The 11,482-nt window shown below is 58.3% G+C and overlaps 1 protein-coding gene across 1 annotated transcript in view; it reads left to right on the top strand.

The window, feature by feature from the left end:
• The window catches only part of CAMK2D (calcium/calmodulin dependent protein kinase II delta), a 137,601-nt gene that overhangs the window by 91,871 nt on the left and 34,248 nt on the right, over positions 1 to 11,482 (top strand). The window contains exons 7-8 of the mRNA XM_025050918.1: positions 6,333 to 6,435; positions 9,779 to 9,862. Coding sequence (XP_024906686.1) covers positions 6,333 to 6,435; positions 9,779 to 9,862 — 187 coding nt within the window. The remainder of the gene's footprint in view (positions 1 to 6,332; positions 6,436 to 9,778; positions 9,863 to 11,482) is intronic.

The raw sequence follows: 11,482 nt of genomic DNA, 5'->3' as shown, positions 1-11,482 counted from the left end.
CGGGGAGCCGGCGGGGGCGGGGGGCCGCCTCCCCGAGACCGCCAGCCTTTGCCCGGAGGCCGGTGGCCTATGATGTGTGTCGCCTGTGGATGAAGCCGCACTTCTGTGTGGGGCCGCCTGTCGCCAGCAGGACACTGGCCGCGCATTGCTCCCTTTGAGTCTGACGAGCCTTCAGGCAAGAGGTCATAACTGCCAGCTAAATCAGAACACCGGAAGGTACCGGCGTGCCAAAAATGCATTAGGTGTCCTAATATGACCTTAATGGAGCCTTAGCGCCAATGTGACGGCTTTGGCACGCCACTAGAAAAATGGGTGACAGCGGGGACCCGCTTTGTCACGGGGGTGGCGGCGGAGCACAGCGGCTGCACGTTACTTTCATGCTCCCGTTTATTTCCTCTAAGTGCTCATGACAAGGGCAGGAGCTCCTGGGGTAGGGGAAGTGTCCTCCAGATGGATTTTGTGGAAGACGTGGCCTCACTCTGGCCCCCGCCTGGCACGACCCGACTGTCCCGAGGTGGTAGTCACTCTTCTGGAGCAATCCGTGCGGCCCAGGGCCCTGCCGGCTGGCACGCGGTCCCCGGCCGCGGGTGCCGCTCGGGACTAACGCTGCCCCTGGTGTTTGCGTGCAGTCATTGCATTCAGCAGACCCTGGAGGCTGTGCTGCACTGCCATGAGACAGCCGTGGTCCACCGGGACCTGAAGGTGAGTGCCCCCGGCACAGCGCCACCAGCCCGCCCCGCGACTGCTCAGCTGCAGTGGGGACGGCGACCGCGGCCCCTTGTCCAGCAGCCGCCACGTCCCCTGTGCTGAGCGGTCACGTGAGTCTTCACAGCAGCTTCACGCGGAAGGCGCCTGGACGGCCCCGTGCCGCTCAGGGGGAGACATGGCCACCTCGAGTGGCAGGCCGTGCTCGGGGCGTCTCGGCTAGGACGACGTCCTTGTGCTCAGGTGTGGGGTCCAGGGTCACAGGCCGAATTGCTGCTACTTCTCAGTTCAGTTAGTTCAGTGAATTGAAAACCATCACAGGTGAAACAATGTTGGGAAAATAAATCTGCCAGCAACACCAAGAATGATCTGGGACGTGGTTCTGAGTCTAGTGAATCAGGAAACGCTTCCGATCCCGCCTGCGCGTCCCCAGAGCTGTGCAGAGCGTGTCCGTGCGAATAAGAGGCTAAGGCGTGTTCCAGATGCAGCGAGAGGAGGGGGCGGCGCGTCTGGGCAGCGGGCCGGCGTGCGAGGTCAAGGCTTCCGGCGGAGGGGCTCGGGGGTCAGTGGCCTCGGCCACGTGTTCAGAACGTGAGGTGCACAGCAGAGCAGAACGACTTGCCACAGTGGACTTGGGCCACAGCAAGGCAGGCAGTCTGGACGCCGACAAGTAGAGCGTTTGCGAGGGCGGGCTCCTGGGACGCCGTGTCAGGCGGTCGGGAACCGACGAGGGGAAATGCAGGTGCAGAAGGAGAAGAGCGAACACCCCCCGGACCCGTCCGAGCCCCACAAAGGCCCCGTGCGAGCCGCGGGTATAAATCACAGCGAGTCGTGAGCAGACCCTCGCGGCCACCGGCTCGAAGTCATTGAAAAAACACGCGGAAGACGACCAGGGCTGCCCTTCTTGGCAGGAAGGGCGACCTCAGGCAGGCACCGCGTCCAGGAAGGTGATAGGCCGAAAAGAGGCCGTAGTGACAAGTGGCAGCCCCGCTGTCACGGGAAACAGGAATGCAGAGTCACGTGTTCTCGTCAGGGAGCCTGGAGAGCCGTTTCTGGGAAGAAGTCCGAGGAGACAATTTCAGAGCTGGGCTTGTTCCAACAACTGCCTTTCACACCAAGAGGCGAGACGTCTTCAGTTCAGAGCATGTCGGAAGGAGTTACTCAATACGTCACGCAGCCATCAGAACCGGAGGGTCCAGTCCCACTGCTGGATCTTACGGCAACAGATCGGCACCTGGGAATCACCTCAGTGAGAACACCGCCTCTCCTAGACCAGCCTCCTGCAGAGCAGTGTTTTTGGATGGAGGGAGGGAGGGTATGGGATAGATGGACAGACGGACGGATGAAGATATTTTAACAAAGGTGATAATTCCAGAGACATAGGGGGATTTTAAAGACTCTTTTTCATAGGAATAAAATTAAATTTATGACCAGCAACGAAGGGAAGTCATTTTTGGGGGGAGCCCGACACATATTCAGTAAACCCTTGCCAACCTCGGGCCGGGGACGCAGTGCCTAGCGTGTCAGGGAAACACTGCGTTACTGGTGCAGCCCCGCTGTGCACACCTTTTTTCAGTCTACCTGATGGTGTGTGCTGATAGTGTAAAAAATCAAGACAGAATGGAACGCGGAGTGATGCGAGCTCGCTCACGTGCGCATGGTGACAGGACTCTCGATCGCAGGCCGACAGCACGTGCGTCAGCTGGAGACTCTGCATGCTAAGGACACAGTTCAGGCACCATTCCACGTCTGAGTGGAACAGCCATCTGTGCTGCGTGCACAAAAGAACATCTACTGTGTGCACGAGTGTGAACTCCACTTAGTGTCTCTCTGGGAGCTGTGCTCACGCCTTCTTTGGCAAAGGAAAAGCGACAGAGCACGCCAAAGCCACGGGGTGTCGCTTCACGTCGAGATGCCGAGGCTTCCACAGAAGAAAGAACCTAAAAAGACAGTTTCACTTCTTAAACCGTAATATTCAGGGGTTTGTACGAAGCAAATGATATGGAAAAATAAAAGTAATAACTTGCTGTTTTCGTAGTACTCATAAAGAAAAAAGTAAAACATGATTTTTCGCTACATGTGAACATCCACGATGTTTGCGTTTCATTGCTGTGTAGCTGCCACACGTGCAGTTAGGTCTGCGGTGTGGCCGGCAATGACGCCTGTCACCACGCCCGCCCAGCCAGCCCCCCGGAAAGGCCTTGCCGACCTGGAAGTCCTCGTACGCGTTCCTGAGGTTCAGAACGCCGTCTTTTTCGTGTTTGTCCTGTGCTTCGTTTGAATGTGGGCAGCAGATATCTTGGCGAGCTTTCACTCCTGCGGGGCCCTGCGGGTGGGCCACCCTCTGGACCGGCAGAGCTGTCGTCTGTCAGCAACCCGCCCTCGGCAGGGGGGCGTCCGGGGGCCTGGCCCTGTGTCTCTGCTGCACCCGTTTGGACTCGCTTTACCCCCAGACCTCCCACGGTCCTGATTGCGACCCCGGCGCCTTGACTTGGCACTTCGTGATACGCAAGCAGTTTTGAGACGAGTCTCAGAGCACAGTGGAGAAGCGGCCCGTGTGTCCACGTGGACACACGGGACAGGACCTGCCGACCGTTGCTGCTCGGTCCCACTGACGTGCCGCAGACAGTTGCTGACCCTGAGGCCAGATGTCATGGGGAGCCCTGCGTCTTAGGTGCGAGCGTGTCTGTGGGGTCAACTTGAAAACCAGCCTGGCAGGTGGCTGCGTCACAGGAATTGAGAGAGAATCTCCACACACAGATTCGCATAGTTGCACCCGGTCCAGGAACCCAGCGGTTCCTCAAGCGGGACGTTCTTCACACCCAGCGTTCGGCGAGGCTATTCGGAGGGTCACGGCTCCCCCCGATGCGCGCTCGTCCCGGGGGGTCCTGCCGTTCCCTTTCGCTGTTGGGAGACGCAGGCTGCGCTCATGGTGTGCGCACAGTGCAGGGTCCAGCCGCTTGGCTCCGAGAGCCTCTGGGCTGCCGAGGCCCAGGACACACCCAGGGTGTCACCCTCTCTCCGGGCCCCCGCGGAGCTGGCCCGTGCCCAGCGTCGCTGCTCTGGAAGACCTGCGTTTCTGAGCCCGCCTTTCATTCGCTCGAGCGGATCAGAACAGTGGGGCCGCAGCGAGTGAGAGCACAGTGGCGATGCTTCTTACGACGTGGCCGCCAGTTAGACGGGAGGCTCTGCGCTCAGCTTCTGAAGCACGACCACGGCGGCCTCCCCGCCCGAGGCTCGGGACCAGCTCCCCCGCCTGCTGCGACCGTCCACAGCACGATCTGTGTTGAAGGCGGGGCTGTGTCAGTGGCAGCGTATGATAACGGGATTTCGCAACCTGACGTATTCCGAAGAGTTATATATAAGTCAAATTTGTGTGATATTTTTTAAAGTTTCATTGAAGCCGTGAGAAGCAGTCTTGAGAGGAAACATTTCCTAAAGCAAATAACCCTTCAGCGACGGCCGTAGCCGTCAGATGTTTTAGGTGGCACTCCGTGGCCTGGAGCTCTGCCCGAGGGGAGCCTTCGCATGAAGCCATACCGGTGCTGCCGTTTCGGTCTCCACGCACGCCGAAGTGGCCCTGCCCTCCCCCGCCCTTAACTGCAGCTGAACAGTCGACACCCGCTTGGGGCGAGACACTGATGCACACGGGCCTGTGACTTCCTGCGTGACTCACCAGGCCCCGTGGGGAGGCCTGCCTGGTCATCCCCAGGCGTGCCCACCCGGGCTCACTCAGGCCGTGCGTGGTGAGGCCTGAGCGGCCCGTCTGAGTTGGGGGGCTCCTGCTGCTTTCGGGCGTAAGGCACACAGCTCTGCCCAGAAACTGCTCGGCTCAGCGGGGAGAGTGAAAGCGGAGGATTTTCAGCAGCCTCGCTCCCCGACGGCGCTGGCCTCCGCGCGGCAGAGCAGACCGCTCACGGAGTGCTCCCCGACAGCTCAGTGCTCTCCAGTGTGGAGGCTGCAAGGAAATGAACTGTTGCCTACAGTTTGATGAGGTTTTTCCAAGTTATTTATCCTATAAGTTACGCGCTGGAAATGACTTCTTGATTAAATTAGAAAATGCATGAATGGGGCGGGCCATAAATTTTAGGTTAGTTGGGAAAATAAAATATCAAATATCAATAACGTAACATGGCAAGATATGATAGTACGTTGACAGACAGCCAGAGTTCCAAGTAATTTGAATGTTGGGTTTTGCTAAACGTTATTTCATCACGGAGGTCTTTCATATTCTTGAGACATTTTCATCCCAATGTCCAAATTAAATTATCACGTGCTTAGTGTTGAGATAATTCAGAATCCTCCCGCTCCCCAAATTACGGAGGTTTCCTGCGGTTGCAATTGTCCCGATAGCGATGAATCTGATGGCAGTGGACAGCAGTGGCCTCAAGAAGTCTGGTGCTTGATTAAAGCTTCTTGTAGACAAGTCTTCTGCTAATTTGCATGGCTGGCTTAATTAATCCATTAAATGTTGGTTTAGGCTCTTTTTATACAATGTCAAAACAACCAAAAGAATCAACTAATTCAGTGAGGAAAAAAAGTAGCCAGTTTCATGAAAAAAATACGAGATTGGCTATTTGTAACCATAGAAGCAGAACCGACTTGATTGGCTGAATTTTAAGATTTTCAGACAATTATTTTGGCTCTTGCAGAGGCCATTGTTTCCCAGCTTTTCCATACTGAGACACACCCCTAACTGTGCTGAGTCTCACCCCAAGGTGGGGGGCATTGAACTGCTCTGCCGCGTGTGTCTCTGGACCCCGGGGGAGGGGTAGGCCTCGCTGCTCATCCGTCAGCCTCCTTTTCCTGGCCCTCCTCTCCTCCTAGCTCTCCAAATGCAGAGGCGGCCCGGGGACATTCAGGGCTGGCCCTGGCACTTGTCCAGGGCCAGTGTGTCTCAGTGCCTGGCTGGGAAGCAGTGGGCTGTAAGCAGCCTCACTCCAAGGCGGACTTAACGGTCCTTGTAGTGCTCAGAACCCAGGAAGAGAAAAACGCATCTTTGTCGTAGTATCTCAGGAGGTAAAAATAAATACGCAAGCAATGCTTTGAATCACACTCTGAACACATGTAAATTATGTTTTCAAAAACTGTCCTATAAAGAAAAAAAAGCTAACTATAACATTTGGCAAATAGGAGCCCACTCTTTCTGCCTTTAAGAATAAACAGATTCTTAAAGACAGCAAATTTAACGCATAATTCAGAGCAAGACTCGAAATCTGCACAGAAATTGTTTGCAAACATCGGGGGATCAAAATCACTGCATTCGGGTCCAAACTCGGCGTCGGCTAGAGCTTAATTTGCACAGTGTCATTTGCCAAATGTCTGTAGGTGGCCCAGCGCTTGCTGCCGTTTTGCGGGGTCCTCCCCGCCGCCCGCTGAGGCGCCCGTGCTCGCGTGTCCACGGCCCGCGCCCCGCACCCTGCACGTTCACGCGCCCGCTGGACCTGCACGCCTGACCACCTTTAACCGTTTCTCACCGCGTTTCCCCTGGGGCTTGAGTACAGTCTCTGGGCCAGGACAGTGCATGCCCTTTTTTTTTTTTTTTGCCCTAATCTTATAAAATGTTAGTTTCAAAATTCACTTAAAAATCTGTTCTCACTTGAGTCTTTTTTTTTTTCTAAATAAAGCCTGAGAATTTGCTTTTAGCTAGCAAATCTAAGGGAGCGGCTGTGAAACTCGCAGATTTCGGCTTGGCCATAGAAGTTCAAGGGGACCAACAGGCCTGGTTTGGTGAGTACGCCCCCCACACCCCCACTTCCTAACCCGGAGGAGGCGGAGGCGCTCGTTCCCGCAGCTCGACAGTCTGAACTTGCTGGTCCTCTGTAAGCACGTAGCTTTCCTGACATCAGAGGGGATGTAATCAAGAAATAATTTAGGAGAAAGTGTCCACGGGAGAGCAATAACGCGTAGACTTTTTTCGTGAAAGATGAGAGGAAAACGGACCCAGTGCTGAGAATGACAAAGGCGGCCGCAGTGCTCAGTGCGTGTTCCGTTCGTGGGGAAATCGCGGTGCTGAGAACTGTGACGGAGACAGCAGGTCCGCAGGGAACACTCACGACGTTTTGCGTGTCTTCGTGATTAACAGAAATTAACGTTTCAAAAATGCTATAAAACATGTATATTTCCATCTTGATTATCTTCTTCCTCCAGAGTGCCACTTTCCTCTCTAAAATTTTTATAACTTTGAAATTTGTTTCCTTACAGTTAAGGAAGAGATTAACCCCAATGAAATTTAAACCTTAGCATTTCCAATTTGCAGATTGCCGCAGGGTGTAGCCTGAACGACTGTCATACCCGACTTAGGCCCCTGCCTACTGCCAGCACCCCCACCCCGTCCCCCACATGGCATCCGAGAGCAGGGCCTCTGGCCGCCCATCTGCTCTTCTGGCTTCACTATGTTGAGACAGGACGAGAACCTGGAACGCCTGCACTCCCATTGCTTTCCCTCTGAACGAGCAGAAGCGGAAAGAGCTGGAAGGGCGCTGGCCTCCTTCGTCTGTGCGCAGACGCGTCTCTGTGTCCCCACCCCCACACGACTCCTAAGATGTGCACGGAGCTGCCAGCCCACCGCCCGGTTCCTCGTGTGCCCCGCTGGGTCCCGGAGGGGATGGCCCGGCAGCGTCCCTGCACCCCGTCCCCGCACCCCGTCCCCGTGCTGGCGGCCCGGGCGAGGGCCTCACATTCTCCTGCCTGCCCCGTGTCGGGGCGCCTGGCTGCAGCCCTGGTCCCTGACCCCCCCTTCCCCCCAACCCCCCACCTCTCCCGTTCAGTGCTGCCTCTTCCCTTTCTCTCGCCTGCCCGGGCAGCCTCACACCTCCAGACCTGGCCCGGGGTCCATCACGTTTTGACACAGCAGAAAATTGATACTGTTCACAGCAACCAGAGCAAGGCAGAAGCTAGGTCAGCTGCATAAGCCTGCGCCTCACAGACAGCTTTGCGTCCTGGGTCACAGTGTGCGTGACGTAGAGAAAGAGCACACAGCAGGGGACAGGGGCCAACAGGAAGCAGCAGACCTGTCACCAAGGTGGGCAGAGGCACAGACTAGAAGCAGGTCCTGGGCCTGGAGACGCTGACGCTGGCCATCAGTGATGGCTCACTGTGACGGGTGCAACACGGGACAGCAGGTGTGACATGCTGCCTCGGGGACAGTGTCAGCGATGAGTGACACTCCCGCCTCCCTCCTGGGTGAAGGAGGGTCTGCCCCCTGGCGAGCCGGGACACAAAGGCAGCCCCGAGGACTGGGCACGTGCAGAGCCGCAGGCCAGACGAGGGGTCGGGTTCAGCTGAGTGCAGCGCACAGCGAGCAGGAGAGGGCCCTGTGTCCTCTTGAAGGGCGTGGCTCGCTCGGGGGTCTCGGGGACCTGGGAAAGTGCCAGAGCTCCAGGTGTCTACGTAGTTTTATTTATTAAATGTAAAAAGTCTTTACAAATAAGAAAGATAAAACCGTATAGGCATCATGGAAAGTGCTTTTTGGGTTTGGATTTTTAATGATCGTTTTCAAGGCCAAACGTTTGTTTTCCCCACGTTCTTCTCTCTCGCTGGCCACGATATTTGAATATGGGCCAGAACAACGTCCCTGTCACGACTCCTGTGAAGGCGGCCGGAACGCCTTCCACTGAGAGACAGCCACGTGGGGGCGGGGGTGACGCTGCGTGCAGGCGTTTCTGCCGGGGAGACGGGAGCCACCACGGTCCTGCTTCGTGGAAGGGCCCTCTTGCCGGGAGGAGGAACAAGCCCTTACGTTACCCACGAGCTGCCCCTGTTGCCCTGCACGTGTTTGTCCTGAATACGTGTGACTGCCCTGGGGGGCGGGGCTTGCCCGGTCAGCACTGTGCTTCGTCAGCGATTTCCCGACCCTGCGTCCTTTCAGAGAGTTTTCCCGCCTTTAAAGGAAACTTACAAATGAGACGTTCTTTTCCGGCTTCTGTAAGTCAATGTTTTACTTGGAAACTGCTGTTCTCAGAAGTCAGGAGAAATGGTGCACTGCAGACTCCAGCCCTGAGCTTGCGGTGACTCCCGCGCCCCTCGCTGGCTCCGTCTCACACGACGCCAACTGTGCCTGGGTCCTCGGCCAGCGTCCCCGCCACGCCGGCCTGTCTGCCGTGCTCGGGGTCCCGGCGTGCGCTGCCGCCATGGGCCCCCACTGGCTGTCACCGGCACACAGCGAGCTCCTGTACCTCCTAGCGAGTTCTTCCGTCACTCGTCACCCCCCAACCCCACGAGCCACCCCACTTTCAAAGGGATCTGCTGAAAATCTGGGTTAAACTTGCTCTCACGGCCTGCACTTCGGGCCTGCGCTTTACGGGCGAGTGTCTCATGATGAGGTTTGCGGATGTCATGGAGCTGTCGTGTCCCACGAGGCCCTGACCCCTCCCGTTTTCTCCCTCCTCCTCCGGGGCCTGGCCGTGGACTGAGCTGACCGGCCGGGAGGCGAGCACTCACCTTTACTTGGCGTTGGTGCGTTCATCTTCACGCGCTCACAGGCCTTCCTAGAAAAGAAGACGGGGAGAGAGACGGGACCGGGGCTCACGCCCCGTTTCGACAGGGGATGGACGGAGGTGTGACCAGGGACGGCGGGTTTGGGCCGGGGCCCCACGGGCCCGGTGGAAGGTTGGGGTGTCTGCACAAACAGCACCGGCCGCCTCCAGCGACCAGGGCGCCTCCCGCCAGAGGGCCGTCCCTGCCCTGCTCGGTGGCTCCGGCCTTTCCTGCGTCTGCTGCTCCTCGGCGCCTTCGCGGTCTGCCTGCTGCGCGCTCCCCGCTCCGCGGCTGGGCTTTGACGCCCACGAACGTGCGGGAAGAGGGGCCGAGCAGGCGGCTGCGGTGCTCACGGGGTCTGCGGCGCCATGGGTCGGCCGCGCATCCGGCAGGCACGCGGACTGCTCCCTGGGCTGTGGGCAGGAGCGGGCGGCGCTGATGCCACTGGAGACCGGTCTGCCTCACCCCAGGGCGCCGAGGGCCTCGTCACCGCCGGGCCAACGTCTCCTCGGACAGGAGCACAGACGAAGCGTTTTCCCCGAGCCTGCCGGTCCCCGGCCGGTCCCGCCTGGCCTCACCTCTTGTGTCTCCGTAGGTTTCGCCGGCACACCCGGGTACCTGTCTCCAGAGGTTTTGCGCAAAGACCCTTATGGGAAGCCAGTGGACATGTGGGCGTGCGGTAAGTAGCGGCTCCTTCGCAGGTTACGGCGCCCACACTGCCGCCGTGGAGAGTGGCGCCTTTCACCCTGCAGCCCACGTCACAGGGCGGCTGCTCTCTAATGTCAGGGACGCCTCGGTCTCCTGGGGGGCGGGCGGGGGCACCGCGTCGCGCCCCGGAGTCTGTGGGCCGGCCTCCCCGCTGCCAGGAGGAGCCAGCGCTGCTGGTCTCGGCTGCAGTTGGAGGCCGGGGACGTGGCACGTGTCCACAGCGGTCACGCATCTGGGCCGCCGTCCTCTCCTTCCTCATCCAAGCCGCCGCCACCGCACGTTTGCGCAGAACGCTGGGTGGGGACACGGGGTGGACAGGGAAGTGGCGCGTTGTGGAGAAGGAGGCGGCCGACTGGAGCCCGGGCTGGACAGGCCTTGAGCTGCCAGCCCCGCTCAGTGGGCGTCGTGTGCGGCCCGGGCGCCTGCCGGCAGGAGGCCAACGGAAAGGGCCACTGGCCTCGCCGTGCCTGGGACAGTCCCCGGCAGCCCGGCCGCACCCCCGCCGCTGGCCTCGCTGTGCCGCACGCAGCGCTCGTGGGATTTGTTCTTCGTCGTCAGCCTGGAAGGAGTCGATACGGCCCTTTGATTCTGAGAATAACTTTTTAGATCTTGTTTGTCTTTAAAAACAAGTAAGTTCTTTACCACTACTTCGTAGAGCTGGGTGGTCCCATGCCACGCGTGTTGGCTTTATCTTGTTAGCAGTCACAGCCTGGTGATCGAGCCTAAATGGGGTGTGCGTGCAGCTCGTGGGGTCCCCTCTGTGCCCGGGAAAGCAGCTGCGAGGGCAGCACTGTGTCTGGGGTCTCCACGCCGGGCTCCCGTCTTCGCCGGCCACCTGCCTAGCCCGGCCCTCCCCGTCCGAGTGGGTTGCTTTACCTGTGAGATGGGAACGCTACCCTCAGCGAACCACGTGCGGGCCGGACAGGGCGGCTTTAAATGAGAACACTTTGTAGTTCACAAAGTGACTTAAATGCAAGTGGCTGTTCTTCCAAAAGGCTGGAACCCCACTCAGGATGGGTGGGTGGATGGGTGAATGGAAGATGGATGGATGGATGGCTGGGTGGGTGGATGGGTGGATGGATGGAGGACGGATGGATGGGTGGGTGGATGCAGGGTGGATGGATGGAAGATGGATGGGTGGAGGGTAGATGAATGAGTAGGTGGATGGAGAATGGATGGGTGGGTGGATGCAGGGTGGATGGGTGGGTGGGTAGATCTTCGAGGAGCTGAGTTGATGGATGGGTGGCCAGCTCGATCACACGTGGGAACAGACGTGCACACACGAACAGATCTCGTCTGTACCTCTGGAGACAGAGCGCAGGGCGTCTCACAGGTTCGACTCTGGTCTTCTGTGGGCAGAGCCTTCAGCCTTGCTCAGCGTCATTCTTGCTGTTCTTTGTTCACGCAGTCTCCTGCAGGTGGCACGTGCCTCAGTGACGGGCCCTGCCCCGTCAGAGCACACACTTCCCGCCCGCTCCCGTTCTCTCTAGGCCACGGTGCATTGTCGGTGCCTCGAAATATGCTTGGGGTTGCACAGCCAACTGCGGAAATGCCTCAGGTATTCTAACATCCGTGTTTAGGGTAACGACCC

This window comes from Pteropus alecto, unplaced genomic scaffold (assembly GCF_000325575.1).
Source record: "Pteropus alecto unplaced genomic scaffold, ASM32557v1 scaffold17, whole genome shotgun sequence".
NCBI classification, from domain to species: domain Eukaryota; kingdom Metazoa; phylum Chordata; class Mammalia; order Chiroptera; family Pteropodidae; genus Pteropus; species Pteropus alecto.
Note: the sequence above shows the minus strand (reverse complement) of the source record. Positions and strands in the feature narration are given on the sequence as shown.